Source organism: Lipophrys pholis, assembly GCF_963383615.2.
Source record: "Lipophrys pholis genome assembly, chromosome: 4".
In the NCBI taxonomy this organism is placed as follows: Eukaryota; Metazoa; Chordata; class Actinopteri; order Blenniiformes; family Blenniidae; genus Lipophrys; species Lipophrys pholis.
Window position 1 is genome coordinate 14,644,733 of NC_137637.1, and position 18,466 is coordinate 14,663,198.

The 18,466-nt window shown below is 42.9% G+C and overlaps 2 protein-coding genes across 8 annotated transcripts; one reads left to right on the plus strand and one right to left on the minus strand.

Annotated features, from left to right (window-relative positions):
* The first annotated feature begins 466 nt into the window (after nucleotides 1-466).
* LOC308108122 (uncharacterized protein) lies at nucleotides 467-6,403 on the plus strand. Of its 7 annotated transcripts, none has more exons than XM_080460860.1 (5): nucleotides 467-867; nucleotides 2,268-2,476; nucleotides 2,522-2,696; nucleotides 3,405-3,595; nucleotides 5,043-6,403. In XM_080460860.1, exons 2-5 carry the CDS (start codon nucleotides 2,393-2,395, stop codon nucleotides 5,421-5,423), a joined length of 831 nt encoding a protein of 276 aa, XP_080316986.1. In that variant the 5' UTR covers nucleotides 467-867; nucleotides 2,268-2,392; the 3' UTR covers nucleotides 5,424-6,403. The 7 variants fall into 7 exon arrangements, with proteins under 7 accessions (XP_080316986.1, XP_080316982.1, XP_080316985.1 ...); XM_080460861.1 differs by having other exon boundaries at nucleotides 532-863; XM_080460859.1 differs by having other exon boundaries at nucleotides 492-867; nucleotides 2,268-2,696.
* An 823-nt stretch (nucleotides 6,404-7,226) lies between these two features.
* LOC308108897 (bone morphogenetic protein 7-like) lies at nucleotides 7,227-16,643 on the minus strand. The gene is made up of 7 exons (XM_080462196.1): nucleotides 16,038-16,643; nucleotides 11,628-11,817; nucleotides 9,232-9,380; nucleotides 8,890-9,096; nucleotides 8,714-8,793; nucleotides 8,524-8,634; nucleotides 7,227-8,438 (listed from the first exon to the last, which is right to left on the minus strand). Exons 1-7 carry the CDS (start codon nucleotides 16,435-16,437, stop codon nucleotides 8,289-8,291), a joined length of 1,287 nt encoding a protein of 428 aa, XP_080318322.1. The 5' UTR covers nucleotides 16,438-16,643; the 3' UTR covers nucleotides 7,227-8,288.
* Between the last annotated feature and the right edge of the window lie 1,823 nt (nucleotides 16,644-18,466).

Below are 18,466 nucleotides of genomic sequence, written 5' to 3' on the forward strand. Positions count from 1 at the left end.
TTCTTTCTTTTCTCTTTAATGCTTGTGTGAGTGTAGTTCAGGCTTGTCTAAAGTAACGATTTCCCGCCCTCACTACACCAGGCAAAACGCCAAAGCCATCAGGCAGTCATACGCCTACCATCAGCTGAGGAGTTGCACAGCAGTCTCATTTCTAATTATACACCCAACAACTGAGAGCCACGGAGTGAGGGAGAGAGCGTGTGGAATATGGAGAGAGGAAGAGGAGGTTGATTACAAATGGAAGAAAGGCTAGGAGTGCTACTCAGCAGCAAACACAGGGTGAACAAGTTCAGATGTGAGAGACTGTAAGGGAGAGAGAGAGAGAGCGATAAAGAAGACTAAGGTAGAGGGAGAGACGTTAAATATGTCTGAGAAAGGTTAACAGGACTGACTGACGGACTGAGCAGAGTGGGAGTGTAAAATGTAAAAAGCGAGTAGGAGGGATAAGAGAGAGAGAGGAGGAGGAGAAGAGAGGAGAGGAGAAGAGGAGGAGTGCATGTCTGATATACAGTCTGTAGAGCTTGTCTGGATTCCTCTGCTCTGTTTTGCTTCTTCACCTGCAGCCTGTGAGGACGACACAAGCCAGACAGGTGTGTGAGTGTGTGTGTGTGTGTGAGTGTGTGAGTGAGTGAGTGAGTGAGTGAGTGAGTGAGTGAGTGAGTGAGTGAGTGAGTGAGTGAGTGAGTGAGTGAGTGAGTGAGTGAGTGAGTGAGTGAGTGAGTGTGTGTGTGTGTGTGTGTGTGTGTGTGTGTGTGTGTGTGTGTGTGTGTGTTGAGCATCTGCCTTCACGCTGTTAACATGGATGGACGCTCTCTATGAAGATGGATGCAGAGACAGACACAGATGGGTGAAGGATGAAATATGTAGGTGAGTCTTCAATGAAAAACTGTTTGTCTTATTTTAGGCGTTGAAGAATACATTTTTGATCTACTTGAGGAAACAGCTATGACATAAGTGCTCTGCATGCATGACTGAGGAACTCTTTGTGGGATAAACTTGGTCTTATAACGTTTGAGTGTGATAGAGAGAATTATCACACTAAGTATAATATTGTCACCGCTAAGCAAATAATCTCATCCTCAGTACAGATTGTGATTATCATGGCAGCAGCAAACACACTGGACTCTGCTGTACATACACCTCATTTCCATAGATTAGTGACCTGCAGTGACCGTGCTCCCTTCGTAGGGTTATTAAGCTTGCAAGGACCTCGGGCCTTATTGAGACACCATCTAATCATACCTGTCTGGGTGACTGTGAGTACACAGCCCACACTTCCATGTCATTTGAATTCATTTACATTCACACCACAGGCATTTCGCTGACAAATACTAATCTATTCATGCCTGGTGGTGGAATAACGCTGACTGCTCACATGGGATTGTCAGTGTGAGGGTTTCGTCTGATCCCACACACGCAGTCAGACATAATAGCAGAAACAGCTCCTATCAGAGACATGCCTGTCAGGAAGAGTGAAAGAGGTCCTTTGAGCAGTGATGCTCAGCTGTGGTGATGACATAATGAAGTGAGCTTTGCACCGACAGACTGTAAAAGTCCCCAGCAGATCTTTTCCTACAGCGTAAAGACTATGGCTGCAGTGTCTTTGTGCAAGTATTGTGTGTGTCGTTCCACAAGGCAGTTATATTTAGCTCACTTCAGTGAACTGACTCACTTCTTTACATGGATGTAAGTAAGAAAGTGGGTTTTTAGAAGCCACGTAACCCAATAAAAACAGATGCAAACTGCGCATTTAACAACCTGATTCTGTTGACTCACTCGGTGCACTTCTACATTTCAAATATAGAAAGAAAACTTTATTTGAATCCATTATTAAAAAAGGAAGTTAAACCCTTAAAAAAAACAAGCTCAAACTTTACACCCGCTACCATCAATTTACTTGCCATGTCCTCACGCAATACATCCTTCCACCATCCGCACTGTGCAATACTTCGTTACCATAGTAACTTTTTTACAAGGGAGTTGGGAGATGTCTATCAAACCGAACTCCGTCAATGTAGCAATTGGTGGCTGGTAGGCTGTCATTTCAAGCTGATGGTGAAGTTATTGTTCAGATTTCAAAAGGATATTTACAGGCAGCGATCTCACCACGTGGCACTTCTAAAGGGAAAAAAGGAAAATAAATATTCTGGCATGAATCAGTATCTGAAAAAGAAGACTTCCTATAGGGGATTGCAATTAACTTCTCTTTCTTGACACCTTATTTGAGAGGGTGTAAAGTGCACTGATATTTGTTTTTTTCCCTCCAGCTCAGACTGTGATGATGACCTTGGATCTACAACACTTGCCAAGATACAAATGGAATCTGTGATCACGACACCACCTCTTCTTCTGCAGGAAGTCATGCAGTGTTGGTGCAAGTAAAAGACAGCCAATGAGCTTCACAACAAATCTGGCTGTGGTCCCAGTCAGGGACAGCCTGCCACTCAAGAAGCGTGACCAAAGACCAAGCTCACCTGTGCAGCAGCAGCAGCAGCAGCAGCAGCAGCAGCAGCAGCAGCAGCAGCAGCAGCAGCAGCAGCAGCAGCAGCAGCAGCAGCCGCAGCAGCCGCAGCAGCCGCAGCAGCCGCAGCAGCAGCAGCAGCAGCAGCAGCAGCAGCAGCAGCAGCAGCAGCAGCAGCAGCAGCAACAACATGACGCCGCAAATTTCAAGGTGCCATACCCATACAAGGGCCTTGGTGAGTGTAAGGCAAAACACACAGGCCCCTTTCAACCCGTACCGAGACGGGTCCCTGCCCTGTATCAGCCCTGGACGCAGACCCACACATCAAGCAGGTCCAAGCCTCGGGTCATTTCTGCATTCAGAGAGCATCATGGGTGGGCAGAGTGGGGGGACTTCAGTCCTCTGCACACTGGCTGGGACTTTTCTCACCACTATCAGCACCAAAGGCAGTCATCCAACACAGCCGCACTACATCCAGGCCATTTGCAATTCCCCTCCAAATTAGGTCCCATCTCACTGGTCTCTGAGGAGTTCCCTAAAGTGAGTGGAGGGTACAGCTGGGAAAGGACATTGAGGGACAGGAGTTTGAACCCGGAGCGGCTCAGCTATGGCAGAAATAAAGGTCCATATGTGAGAAGAGGAGACCGGCAAACTGAGTTTTCCCCAAGAATTGAGAAAACAAGTCCTCTATATTTGAGCCTACCTCAAGCCCCACGTGCGGATCTCACATTACAACATGATTTGTTGCACAAATCAACAAAAGCTTACAAATATTCTGCCTCTGGACATTGTTTCACGAGGGACTCCTGTGATGACTTAAACACCTCAAGCACCCCCATGAAGGGGGAAACACCAAGGTCTCCCTCTGCCCATTCTGCCGAGCACCTTTCCTCCTCAGACTCTCTAAACCGTTTCCCCTGGCTGATCCCTCACTTTGTGGCAGGTTCTCTAATTGAGCTCAGAGACGGACAGCTACGAAGGGTGGAGCACCTGCAGACAGAAGACTTCCTGCTCGGCTCACTGGCTTGTCCAGACCTGCGGCTGAGCTGCTGCACTGTGCAGAGCATCTCCCCATCAGCCTCCACCTCCTCCGTCTCCCGCCTCCTCATCCTACTTCACGAGCAGCAGTCTCAGGTGAAGGGAAACCACCCTGTGGCATTGTCATTCACAGCAGATGCCTCACAAGGAGCTGTTGCATAGTATTCTCCAAATTCAGGTCATTGAGCTTTTATAGGTTTAAAGAATGCTAAATACATGGTTGCAGCAGAGGGGTGAAAACCGAGAGCGACTGAAGTTAATAATGAAAAGATGAGATTATATTAAAGACATAGGCTTGTTGACATTTGCAGCTCAGCAGAGTACAAGCAATCCAAGTCTGTAATAATTTGCAGCTGAAAATAGTCCCCAGGCATCACACTCTCGTCTCCTGTAAAATAATACTGGCTGCACATTACATCGGTTGCAGCTTTTTATAAAGCAGCTTATTTAGTCAGTGAGACTTTATGCTGAGGGGATAATGGGAATATTTATGAAATCTCATCAAACTACATTCCAAGATCTTCTGTAACTGCTGATATGGTAGGTACAGGAACACTTTACTGTTGCAACTGTCACAAAGATGCTGTAGGTTTTTTTTTTCTTCTCCCCATTGTATATGTGTCTGCCCTAAATAACACACACAAGCGGATTGATACCATCTGCATGAGGCTCGTTCATCACAGCTGTTTAATTTCTACCTTTAGTCTTTGTCATTACTTTTATAATCATAGAATAAATGTCAATCCCAGTTATGCGTGATTTCACAATATTAGATCCACCTCCCAGGTGTGTGTCCATTGCAGTGTTTGTAGTGGCAGTACCACAATAATGGCTAATTTTATATAACATGCACACCATGTGACCTCCAACTAATTGATGACTGACCCACAAACTATTCACAACTGAGTTAAAGTGTCACAGCAACACTACGATAATACAGCTATGTGCACATTAATAAAACACCATTATTAAGATAAGACACAAGATACTGTTTTTCTACATTAAATAGTAAAGCAACTTCATTACTTTTGATGAACATAATCCACAGGTAACTGTAATCAAGTACTAATTATCAGTTGCTTGCACAACACTGAAACTTGGGACTTCCGGGTCAGACATCCAGCATATCATGTTACACTCATGGCTTTGGACTGGAGCTTATTCTACAATTTTAGCTTGTCTTCATCACACGTTTATTGCATAATCCAGTTATATTTAATATAAGGGCATCAGAGTTACAGCTATGGATGAAAAACAATTGTTCTTGAAAGACCTTGAATAACATTTGAGGATAGAAATGCAATGATTTAATGTGTGATTGAATCACATTTATTTTCGAGATTTCCAAAAAGAGCTTACAGAAGCTGTAAAAGAATAGGTGACACGTTTAACAGCCCCATTGTTTCAAATGATTAAACACCAATGTCTTGTTCTGTTACTGTCAACGTTTAAGATGACAATTCCCTAAAATGACACAACACCACCCCCTAGTGAATGTGGAAGTGTCCATTCTAACCCATGTGTGTGTGTTCCCACCCTGCAGGAGTTGGTAGATGTATATGTAGAGTACCCTTTCTTTGTGCGTGGCCGGGGCTGGTCTTCCTGTCGCCCTGAGAGGACTGCCCATCTCTGTGGCCTGCAGTGCCGTCAGCTCAGCGTGGGGGACGTCTGCCTGGCCCTCACACCCGTCTCAGCTCCACAGATTGCACTGTCTGCCATCCGGGAGCAAAAGGCATCACCAAAGAATCCAGAGGGAGGGTGTGAGGCCCTCCAGCCACAGCCAGCTCAAACCCCTCTGTGTACACACATTGCTCCAGGACCAAAGCTGCAAACAGGGCGGAGGAAGACGGGACCAGAGGCTCTCCGCAGGAGACACTATTCAGCCCCCGAGCTCCGAAGTCCAGGGACCAATTGCATGAAGTGAACACGGTCACTGCTTTACGGGGAGGGGGAAAGTCGGTCTCTTTTATGCTCCGCAGCAATCAGCCGGAGCATGCTGTATTTCTACCTCCTCGATAATATGTCTGTGCTTGACTGTCATTTATATTTCAGCAGGGAGGAGTAACAAAAAACAATCCAGTAACATTAACTGTCAGGATCTCCTGAAGTGAAACTTACATTAGCCCAACCGCGTTTGTTCAAAGCTGTCAGGGATCACTGAATGATAATTACTTGTGTCAGAATTCAAGGTTTCATTTTCCATTCCCCTGATCAACATCTTTACAATGCATCATATTTTATTCATGTCAGCCAGGCTAAGCTTCAGTCTACGTTGCCACAGGGAGCTGTTTCACTGGCAGTTCATCTAAGGGAAATCCTGGCGTTTCAAACGACGCAGTTGGTGGAATCTTTGCTCAAATGTGAAAGTTCATATTATTTCTAGCTGTTCTGACTAAATCAACCCACGTTCCTTGTGAAGCACATAAAGAAAAAAACAAACAAACTCCCTCAGGTCTTTTTTTGTTGCTGTTGATACAGTTTAAAGTACATCTCTGTTCTGTCTAATATGTTGTAGTAAACGTATTTTCCTCAGTTTAAGAGGGTTGTACTGACAATCAACACAACTTTTAATTGTGTATGTAGGGTTTAGTTTTAAGCTTCTACCTCTATTTTATATCTACAAATATAATCTGTGTGTATAACGGCGTGGGCTATGCAGTCTACGAACCCTGATTCTTGGTGAATGTCTATTTGCATGGTTGTTTCATACCGGCGTTGTAGATATCCTTTGCTTTTTGTATTGGTGCTGCCTTTGAAGTATTATGAATGGAGAGACTAAAGCAGTTGTGGTTTCAACCTGTGTTGACTGTTGTACGGTGACTTGTCGGCTCTTTGATGTGATTTTCTCCCGAAGTGTGCAGAGGGAATAAAATGGGCCTGCAGACCTTGTGGATTCAATTGTGACTTCAGTTAAGCTTGTGGATTGTCCTCTTCTTGCATTATACGTTTATACATAACATTACAGTGTTGGGTGCCATGAGACGTGCCCAATGAATAAATTGGGAAGTTAATCACAAGTTTAGGTGTTTCAACAAACTTTGCTGGTGATGATATCGTATATCAGCTCATCATGGGTACATGGTCTCCTCAAAGGAGCAGCAGCATTTAATGCGTCATTTAAAAAAAGATTCAAGCTGTTGAAAACTTTAAGGTGTATAATTAGAAGGAAAGTGGAATTTAAAGGGAAGCAAACCTTCAAAAGAAATGCATCTTGTTTCAGGAGATGAAATGAAAGTCTCTATAAACTGGATTAATCCAAGTTAAACAATATATAAACGGTCACAAAATGATTAGTGGAGCTCCAGAATGTAATATAATAAAAAAAAAAATCTTAAATGACTTTCAGAGCTCTTTGAGTATAAAGCGAATACTGTATTTGAAACTATCTGTAATGAGAAACTGTGCATACCCTGAGATTCTGTGCATAGCTAGAAACCCTGTCTTTGTGTTATGACCCTCCATGTCAGGGGCAAAGGAAGAAGCCGGGTCTGATTTAAGCTGGAAGCAAAAGCATCCATACAGTGATTGAATAGCTCAACTTAATGTTTTCCATTTAGAAGCCTAAGGTTTTACCTTTAAGGGTAGATAAATGCCAACAGTTACATCTAGTAACAAATCTGCTTTGTTTCCCTTTAACGGATCCCAACACATCTTTCATTGCAGGTTTAGATATTTGAAGGGTCAGAGTGATCACTGTGACGTTGAATAAATCAAACAATTCCTCCTTGCTGCTGGGCGCCACATGTTATTGAGAGAGAGAAAAGTTGAAACACAGGCGGGTCCTTTAATTTGTAAAACAAAGCAGAAATTTTAAGAAAAAGTGTGTGTAAAATCTGAGCCATAAATTAAGACTTCTCCGTCCATTTATTTCTTGCAGAAACATGAAGCGTCACAAGTGAAAATGATTGCTATTTTTTAAGCCACTGTTGAGGTAAAACGAAAAAATAAAAAGCTTTCAAAAGTGACGCAATAAATTTACAGCCTCATTTCGCCCACCCGCGGCTTTGAGCGTCTCTCACACATGCACCAAGGTGCCCATGTTGTAAAGATGAATCAGACATCTTCCCCACTTCCAAACTTCCACATGTGCAGTGATTCATGTGTGCACAGAGAGATGAAGTTGCACAGCGTGGCCTGTGTGAATCCCACTCATCGTTACAATACCTGCTGCTCCTCTTCCCGAGCTCCTCTGCATGAGATGCCAGATGTCTCGCACCTGAGCCAGTCCATGTGGCATGCTGAATTTGGTTGAAGAGGGCAGCTTTTTAAAAGTTGTGTTTCACTCACCAGGGACACAACGTTCATTTGGTGGTTCAATGTGGCCGCAAACGTTTCTGGGCTATGAAATCAGTTATCAAGTGTACATCATCACACAGGTCATAATTCATATCCTCATCTCGGGTGTTCGGGTCCAGATACGTGCTGCTGGACATGATCTGAGCTCTGGGAAAACGGGGGAAATCGTAACTTTTTACAAGATGTTGTTTGCAATAAAATTTCAGTTTGAGCTGTAGGAGTAACTCCACACTGCTAAGTGTCTTTGAGGTCAACACCAAGGCACATTTTAAGTAAAACAAAATTACTACTTTAGCTTTCGTCTGTGACCAATAACTTGGTGGCGAGAGAGGGGAACTCTTAAAAAAAACAAAAAAAACTAGACAATCAGAATAAAACTTGCTCTTCCATCATCCCTCAAGTCAATTGTCTTTTGTCTCCGGGGTATAAAACTTTTTGTCCTTCAGCAGATCTCCAGAGTTGTTGAACTCCTAAAAGGACGGTTTGAAAACAGTCAGTGACAGCCACAGGCTCGGACCACCATGTTGCGGTACTTCTTGAGGATAACGTTGGAGCTGTCGTCAAAGTAGAGCACCGAGATGCCATGAAGCTGCGTGGGGGCACAGCAGGGTCTGGGCACTGCCTCTGGGTTGATGAAGTGCACCTTTGAAGGACAATAAGCACAATTAAACCCTAAAAGTTGTGAAAATTGTGACGATACCTTCGATGAGGGACCGGTAGATGCTCACCAGGGTTTGTACGATGGCATGGTTGGTCGCGTTCATTTGCGAGTTGAGAGGGAAGGCGCACTCCCCTTCACAGTAGTAGGCTGAATAGCCTTCTGGCGCGATGATCCAGTCCTGATCAGAGGAAAACCACAGAAAACAGGTCAGGAAACAACTTTTGAAGGTACCGCATGTTAAAACTTCTGAAGTATACCTGCCATCCCAGGTCCTTGAAACTGACATACAGCTCGTGCTTTTTACACCCCTCTTTGGAGAGTCCAAGTGCATCTGAAACTGTAACAACATGCAAACGACAAAGGGTTAAGGACCGAGACGTCTTGGGCAACATTAAATTCTTTGGTGCTGAACGTTTCTAGGGGGTGCAGTGACCTGTTGCAGCCTCCACCGCCTTGGCTGCATCTTGGGCGGTCCTCTGGGGTTTGGAGCGGTTAGAATGGCGTCCCCTGTGGCCATGAGCGGAGCGGATGCTGCGGAATCGCACCTGGTTGACTTTGAAGAAGACGACCAGGAAGGGCTGCTGGTCCTGGTGTCTGCTGCCCGTCACCAGTCCGGCCAGTCTGGGAGACCGCCTCTGGCCTGAAGGGGGAGGACACAGAAAATATAGATGTGCAGTCATAATCTTCTGTTTGGCAATGCAACCTGCAATAACCTTCTCCGTGGATATAGCAGGACGTAGCGGGACAGTCGGCTGGCCTCAACGTAGTTACGTACCATGAATGTCCTCCACAAACAGATGCAGGCCGAGGTTCTGTTCAGGTTTTACCAGCCAGAGGTTACTGGTGGTGGTCAGGTCAAATACCAGCCAGCTCTCATCTGAGGACCAAATATCCTGCTGGTCCAGCAGCAGAAGCTTCACTTCACTGATTAGAGAGAAAGATGTTGGACATGTAAGAGTTTCCAGACTGAAATCACTGCAAGTTCAAGAACCAATTTCAGAGAAGTCTTTCGATAAATCCAGTGGCAGAGAGGCGCTTTCTCACCTCTCTGCCAAAAATTCTAACTGGTATGCTATCATGTACACAAATGAAAAGAGAAATCATACATGATGTACTGAACAGATATTTCTTTTAAGTGCATTGGAAGACTGAAAGCAATAAAGTTGGGAATCAACAAACAGAGAATTTGACTGTAGTTAAAACATGGATTTCATTCAAAAAATCTAGTGTGATTTCCCTGCTAAATTCCCTTTGACACTCTCAAGGCTCCTGCTGTGAAGAATATCAGAGCTGCACCTTATTAACATTCTTTTAAAAAGAAACGGCCTGGTCTGATATGCATCATCTTAAGGGCAGAGGTCGCAGACGATTGTTTTGTTTAACAGGCCGAGTGTCAGACATCAGGGAGACATCTGCCTTTCGTCTGCCTTTGTGTTACTGAGAAGGACAATGGTGTCCTCAACGCCTTTATCAGGGCCACTGTAACAGACGCAGACCTCCTGGCTGCATACAAACCCCTTTTTAATCATAAATGAAGCTTTGTTGATTGTTAAGATATGCAAATCACCCGTGTTGTACAAGCAATTCGGCAGAAAGTTTCCTCCTTTTTCTTTAGCATCTTGCTTTGCATATTGCCACAGCATCCGTGGTTTTGTAACAAGACAATTTATGGACATATAGTGCGACAGCCAACATCAAGTAAGAACTCTGAATCAACGCAGGACTCCTTTCCACCCTGAGACGAGAATACGTGCGTTACATAAAGCCAGTGTGAAAGAAATTGTAGTGTGGGTTGGTGGTGAAGGCTGTGAATAAAGAGGGCGATGTGTGGACTTTGAGTAGTAATTTATTTTGTGTGTGGTTTGAAAGAAGGAAAATAAATGGTGTGAAAGGAACACAAAAGCTGAGAGACAAAACAGAGCCAAACACGGAGGAATAACCACCTGTGCAACAGAAAACGTGTGACGCGGCGTGCCTTCGGTGTTATTTGTGGTTGGAGCAGCGCGATATAAATGCAGGTCTCCTGGGAAGTGTCCTGTTCTGACTCAAGAGTGAGCTGCTGGAGAGAACCACTGCATTTCTGTAATTGACACTAATGTCTGTGTAAACAGGGCCTGTGCCGACACTACCATCGGCAGGAATAACCAGTGGGGAGATGGAAGCCTGACAGACAGGTTTTTCACAGAAAAATACACAGTAGCACAAAGTGTTCAGGCCAGTTAAACCCAGACACTTGTACTATGTCACCAAGATTACAAGATAACCACATTTAGTGACAAAATGAAAGTACTTTCACTGGGCTCAGTGGTGTGGCGCCATAAAGCATCTCATTCTCCAGGGTTTTTGCAGGAGACTACCAGAAAATGTAATTTAATTGTAATCCTCTTAGCTCTGTGGGGCTACATATAGGCACATAGAGATGAAAACGCACAATATTACAGCTAATGTTTTGGGGTAGGTCTGTTTAACAGAAAGAAAACTAATATCACAAGGAATTATTAGTCAGGATTAATTATTATACATTTTCTAATTATATTTCTCTGGAATTAAAGGCAATTTTCCTAGAAGAGGCTGTACAAATGATTATACAAGATCATTTTATAGAAAAGTTGGTGTGTGAATGGGTGAATGTGATTAACAATGTAAAGTGCTTTGCGGACTGCTCGAGCAGTTGAAAAGCGCTATACAAATGAAATCCATTCACCGTTTCCCAAAAGTGTTGACAACACAGTCAGTAGGATAAATCCTGATGCTTTCGCAATGTACCAAGAACTTCTTTTGATAGGTAATCCAGTTAAGTTGCCTGTGTTGTCCCTGTTGGGGAAACTTTGCACTTAACCCATCCTAGTCGTAGTTATCCTGCACTACAAGTACACAGCCACTGGCAAAGTTGGAAAAGTCTGGCAATGTGGGGGAATAAAAACAAAACCCTCCAATACACCAATACAGCTACAATAAAAGTCAAAAAGCTGCATGAATCAACGATAAAATCAAAGCTATATTGATTTGTTGATGACCGTGTTGATCCTTTTGTGAGCCACAATAATATAATATATATTATGAGTCCAGACATTGCCCGACGCCCCTTTCCGTTTGTGTTTATGCACACAAGACAGTTGACCAAAGTTACCAATAAAAGAACATAGAAGCAAAAAGAGGGAACATCCTCACCTGTTAACAGGGTCCTGCTGCACCTGGTAGACACTGACTCTGAAGGTTTTATTTTTATGGTGCTCCTGAATGAAGTCCTTGTAAATCCTGAGCTCTGCTGCCGTAATGGCCTCTCCTTCTGGTATACGAGAAAGGTCGAATTGAAACTCTCTGGTGTGGCGATGGAACAGAAGATCCTGATCCTGTTCCACTGTTGGAATAAGAGGAAGGAAGGGTGAGAAGAGGACGTTGCTTTCAAAGGCTTCCTGATTTTATTTTATTTCTTTATTTTTCATGTACGGGTGAAGACCCAGACTGTGTGCACAGACATGGGAAAGGAAAGAGAAAACCATTTTGTACAATCTAAACTGCAAAACAGTTTGCGGTTACAATATCTGTCAAAACTGTTGATTCATGTGATTCTCTGATGTGTGCTACTCTGCCCACAGCTCGGACGCTGTCAGAAATAGGAAATATCCTGCCTCCGTGAGTGAAGTGATTGATCTAAACATCGCTCGAGTCAATCTACCCGTACACGCCAAAGTTGGGGGAGAAAAAAAACACATTCATTGCTCAGTTTGGCTCCCTGTTTAAATTGCACACATGTGCTGACCACAAGAAAAGGCCCGTTAAGGCACAGCCCGGAAAACCGCTGCAGCCAGTGTGCTTTTACAAACACACTCGCATAAAACACAGAGCCACACACATTCATGTGCGCCTTTACTAACAAGGCCTGTGCCCAGCCACACCTCTCTGATCACTTTGCAATGCAGCGCCATACAGTGATTTGACTCCAATTGTAGTGGAGAACCGGCAGGAGCCAACGACGCCGAGAGGTTTCCGCCCAGTCTCGAGCCAAGCGCTCAAACTCTCCCAAACTCAGAATTTCCAGAAGACGGTGGTCAGCCAGACACCAGAGCTTCCTGCGGCTTTCCAGTGTCGTGTTTTCACAGCATTACAGTCGATGTGCTTGACCTTGAGAAGGGCCGCGGAAGTCTCTGGTGGAGGTGTGCAGAGGGAGCAGCGATTATCAGCCTTGAACACTTCCTGCCTGCTGGCACTCGCCATGAGATCATCCTGACATACGTCAGTGTTCCCACTGATGTGCCACCATTGTTTCTGGGCACAGACATCAGCCCTCATGGGACACAGACGCTACGAGCAGAGCATTTCGCATGGCACTACAGAGCTCACACACACACACACACACACACACACACACACACACACACACACACACACACACACACACACACACACACACACACACACACACACACACACACACACACACTGAGTGACTCAGTCTTCTGAAAACACTTTTTACAACACAGGGCCACTCATCGTTAAGAGCAGTGCATTCTGAACCCTGCTAGTCATTTGTTTGACCGCAATTAAATGCCGGAGGGGAACAAGGGGTGATTTTATGAAAGCAATAATTGCTTGTAAGGACTTGGTGTGTTTATGTTAGGGACCATTAGCTGCAGAGATCAGACCTCAGATATGCAAACATCCCTCTGGGAGGCATTTCAACACTCTAGATCGCTCCTGCCCCTGCAGGGCCACACAGCCACGGACCCATCATTAACCTATTGCAGTTTTTATAGTAGTCGACCGCTTGTTTTTTTTTCAAATCAACTTGGGGTGGGGGTGGGGGGTGTTAGGCTGATCCAGTTTGTGTACAAAGTTCTTAAAAAAATAAAAAATAATAATAATAATAATTATTGTGGAATTTGACCTGGTTTAAGCATGAAACTGGATGTAGTTAATGTAGTGTCAAATCTCTCATGTTTCTCGCATCTAATTCCATGAATACCTGCATCCATTGACAAGTCTACACAAACGGTTTTACAAAACAGCAAAAGCCGCAAATTACAGGTTTATTTTAGAAAGGTAAATGACTTTTTATGCAGAGAAAGAAGAGCAACTGCAGCTCCAGTGTTTCCAGAGTGAAAAAAAAGCGACTACTTTGGACGTGAATGTATTAAAGAGAGGGGTAATAAGATTTTCTGGTGTAAAAAAATAAATTATTCTGCCTGATCTGCTTATGCTCCTTTACCATCAGATCATCTTAGCAGGACAAGTACACTTCTTCCACAAAAACTTTCATTATGTTCCTCAAACACAGCCATTTCAGATAAAAACTAATAACTGTTGCTCATCAACATTTTTGTCATGGCCAACAGGTGGGTTGCCATCAATACAAAGAAGCCCATGCTGAGAACATGTGTGTACTTCATCAGAAAAGAAAAAAGACCAACCTCTGAGGCAATAAACAGTCAGGGGGACACGGGGCGTTGCAAAGAGTCAGGCCACAAACTGCAAATGTGCAGCGCACTATCACAGCGTAAGACATTCGTGTGCACGTATAATGTAAGCATACAGCGTGTAGACTTTCTGTGACCTCATAACTAAATTGTTCCCTTTCCCTCCAACATCGTTAATGTTCTCTCACTGAATAAATGTTGCTGATTCAACTGAATTTAAAAAAAGAAAAGAAAAAAAAAAGTACAAAATCTCCAGCAGGTTGCCTTCACATTGGAAGCTGTGGTCGCTGGAAAGGAAATACCATTAACCAGTTTGTGAAGTGATTTTAAGGAGACCACCAAGACAGAGTTACTCCCGCGCAGCATGGGATCCTGTTTAAACTTTGGCTAATCAAGTGCACAACCGGCAAGAGACAAAAGATTTAATACACTTCCATTGTTTGTTTGTTTGTTTGTTTTTTAAATATATTGTCATTAAGAAATAAAATCATTTCGTTATAGCCAGTCTCTTCAAATGTGAAATCTGCGGGTGATTTCCAGGGATGACCTTTCCAGAGCTCATTAGTTTTCAAACTGTCAGATGAAAGTTCATGACTTTGGACATAAAATTTTATGTTTGTGACTTTCAACCAATCTCCAAATGTTTTATATTAACTACATGTTTATGTGCCGGCAAAAAAAAAAAAAGGACTAAATTCCTCTCTAATGTGAAGGTTTGAGTTTAAGCTCAGTGGGAAAACAACCATTTTGAGACATAGAAGGACAAACTTTTTCTCCTCACATGGACCTGTAACCCATGCAGCCACAGTAGATGGTTTTGGGTATAACTGCATGGTTCAGGCACGACGCACTCCCTCATTTCCCCCCAGGGATATCAGAGCTGAACTAAATTGTCCAAAAGGGATAACAAAACACAATTACGTTTTTAAAGGTCCCATAGTTTTGGAGTTTGTGCAAAGTTTCACCATTGTGCGGAGAGATTCGTGCAGCGCATTCGTAGCCAGCACCTGCACCGACCAGGATTAGTACAGAAGTAACACACTTGGAAGCAGAATGCATGTTGATCTCGGGCAGGTTTTCCCTCGCTGCTCAGGGGTTTAGAAATGCCTGTTCAAGTCCTGATCAAGCGAACCAAAGCCGCGCTAAACCCTCTCCCCCAGGGCTTTGAAAGGATTCAGGGGAAATCGGATACACGCATGTTGTCATAACATTTACAGCTTGGAATGCACAATGCTTGATTTCTAGTGAAGAAAGTGACCCAAAAGCCACTATGTCAGACACAATGAACTATTACTGACTCATGCACTTGGTTGTGGTGCAATCGCTGTAAGGAGACCAACATGTGAAGCTTTGTTTCTTAAGCTTGATAATTAAAATGGAAAAGTTGCTCAAAGCTCCATGACATTCAGAAGTAACATGCAAATTTAGAAAAAAAGATAATTAAAAATAATAATATTTAACAATAAACCCCACACCGACTTATTTTGTAGCTTCATATTTGATGCATATTTACATGATGAAAGATGTGGGCACATTAAATATGGTATTCTGTCATTTCCTCCGCCAAGGAGGTTATAAGATCATCCGCGTATATTAACAAGATATCTGAAAAACTAATGAGCGAGTCTCAATAAAAATTGGTACACAGGTGGCTTTTGATCAAAGGAAGAACCGATTAAATGTTGGTGGTGATCCAGATCAAAATAATTATTACAACAGAAAAGTTTAATTTTGCAATATATTGTCTTTTCTTGTTTTCCTTCAAATTACTAAATAAAATCACGTGATCACGGAACTAAACAAATGAATAACGGCAGTTGGTCTGGATGTGGAATGTGTCATTTCTCTGTGTCCATGTCTCCCCTTGGCAGAGGTCAGAAATCACTGATTGCTCTTGTTTAAGAGACTATTTTCATACTAACTAACCATAAGCTAATTCTGGATCTTGGTAAACCCTGACTTGTATATTTATTTATTATTGTTATTGTTTTTTAAATGTGGCCCTTCTCAACTTAAAAAGACCCGAAAGAAACTGCTGATCTCTGCAGGAGCCAGGTGATCACTGACCAGGTGTGCTGGAGCAATGACGCATCTAAAACTTGCAGAGCTCAGGTTTTACAGATCCAGGATTGGAGGCTTACTGAATGAAGTGGGCTTCTCTTACCCAGGTTGGCGAAGCTCATGACCGTGTCTGCGTCGTCCAGGAAGCGGCTGTCCTGTGGGGTCACCACTGGGTAGCTCTTTGTGGGTAAAGCGGGCTTGTGCAGTGGATATCCATGCGGCGGTGTGTCTGCGGAGATGGCATTGTACAGGTCCAGCATGAACATCGGGGCTGCGTTGTGTTTGGTGTGCACGTGCGGCCGCGGCCGGTGCGGCAGCCCCAGGATGGAGAGGATCTCCCGCTGGATCTCCCTGCGCTCCTGGCTCCGCAGCCGCCCCTGGATGAAGCTGCTGGAGTGCAACTCGGTGTCCACCGAGAAGTTAGAGAAGGTGGCCCGCACGGCGAACACGCAGTAACCCCAGGACAGCAGGGTCGTCACTGTTGCCAAAGCGCATTTCACCATTTTTGCCCTGATTTTACGCGCGGGTTTGGATAGTCGAGAGTGAAAACCGGAGGTGCCGATTCTTCATAAAGACACCCAAAAAGTGCAGACAAAGTGAACGCACACACAGAATCATCACCTGATTTAACGCCGAGTACCATTCCCTCACCATCTGCTCGGACGCACTGGCTCGGTGTGATAAGCAGCCATGCGCTCCTCTTGGTGGCAACGTGGGAATGGGTTTTATTGAGGCGCTGCGTCAGGGGAGGGGAGGAGTGGTTTACAGTGGTTCAGGGTAGATTTAACAGACGCTGGGAGGACTGGGAAACCCTGTGTTGGATCGGACGTTGAAAGTAGATTATTTGTAAATCCAATCTCATGGTGCACTTAATGGTGAGATGTGTGTGTACGTCAAAAAAATAATCGGTCACTGAAAAGAGAAACTATTTTACCCTATTATAAGGGTTTTAGTTCAACGAGGTCAAATATTTAGTCAAGATAAGAGAGCAGGGACAGCAACTAAAGAAGAGTTTTAAACATGCAAACAGTGAGATAAACCGGCTTATAAATCTGTTTATGAGTTACGACAGACAGAAATATCAGAGAGAAATACAAATAAGCATAGATCGATGTGTAATATAAAGATATTACACATCGATCATAAAATATGATTAAATGATCTTCTAATGCGCTCATATTAAAATGGGTAAAAAGGCACTATGTAATGCACACTGGTGGATGCTTTGATATGATTTTGGTGTCATTTTATAATTTGGTTTTTATAATCTGTTCCAGTCACGAGACTTTGGACCATTTATTTATATTCTGAGGGTGAAACGAAAAAGAATCATTAACATTCACCTAAAGATTCTCACATATCTCTCTTGAAAGATTTTCTGTAACTCTTTCCGACATATCAGTAAAGACAGACAGAATTATAAGACATGAATACAAGTCCATGTGGAATATAAAACTATGACTTATATGGGCTTATAACGCATTCATGTTAAAATTGATAAAAGCTACTATATAATAAACGTCAATAAATTATGCAAATAATTCAATTTAAATACTTTTGAGAAATTAGAAAATATAACATTAACATTCAGTTCAATATTAAAAGAAAAGGCTTAAAAAGAAAATTGAAATAAATTATATTCTAAAACGGACAATATACCATCAAGAGAAATGGCATAATAAACAAGAAAATGAAATACAAGAGGGATATAACAAGTAAGCCATATAAACAGTTTGAGACAATAATAATCCAAATTATAACAACATCAAATTTAAATACAAGCATACAACAGTCCAGGTGAGTGCTAAGCAACTTCTTCTTTGGACCTTGAGAAAATGTGTAGTTTTAATATTTGTTTTTAAACTGGTGCTTGGACGTAGTTTGGTTTCATTTTCACTAAGTTTTATAGTTTTACCATTATGAAAATGGTTATACAGGACATTGACATTGTTGTTCACTGGCTGTGAATTTATACATTTAACGTTCACCTCAGATAAAAATGAAAGACTTTATGTAAATTATTTGTTAATTTGTTATCCTTAAGTGCTATTTGGGACTCCATTTTTATGCTTTTGGGAAAAAAAAGTGTTTTTCAAAATGTCATATCTAATTCCGATGGCTCTTTTTTTGTAGGATGACGAGTGACCCTAGATCATTTTTGAATGTATAGACCAGTGGGTCTATACATTCAAAAATTATGCAATTTTGTGAGTAAGGCACTAAAAGGTGCTGTCTTTTGAACTGATAACAGAAAAGAAGCTTTTTGAGATTTTCTTTCTTTATATTTCCTTTAGCTGCATTTCCACGGCAGGTATTTGACATTCGTATGTTCAATGTGTTTTTCGCCTACAGGAGCCAAGGTCTACATTTTGCTCCAGAAGACCCAGAATCTTTTTTGGCACATGTTTCTTTTTGTAGAGGGGGTCCATATAGGACTTCTTTGTATCCCAATGTAAACATTTATCTCAGGTTGTCCTTTGGGTTGCACTGCTCTCCTCAACGTCTGCTTCTTCAGTGCAGTTCATAAACCAT

Bases quoted from the DNA above. Each gene is read 5' to 3' on its own strand.
- LOC308108897 (XM_080462196.1), bottom strand. From the start codon at position 16,437: ATGGTGAAATGCGCTTTGGCAACAGTGACGACCCTGCTGTCCTGGGGT. The intron at 8,635-8,713 runs GTATACTTCAGA...TCCTCTGATCAG, and splicing joins TCAAGGACCTGGGATGGCAG to GACTGGATCATCGCGCCAGA. The intron at 8,439-8,523 runs GTGAGCATCTAC...TGTCCTTCAAAG, and splicing joins ATGCCATCGTACAAACCCTG to GTGCACTTCATCAACCCAGA.
- LOC308108122 (XM_080460855.1), top strand. From the start codon at position 803: ATGGACGCTCTCTATGAAGATGGATGCAGAGACAGACACAGATGGGTG. The intron at 868-2,355 runs GTGAGTCTTCAA...CTTCTTCTGCAG, and splicing joins GTGAAGGATGAAATATGTAG to GAAGTCATGCAGTGTTGGTG. The intron at 3,596-5,042 runs GTGAAGGGAAAC...CCCACCCTGCAG, and splicing joins TTCACGAGCAGCAGTCTCAG to GAGTTGGTAGATGTATATGT.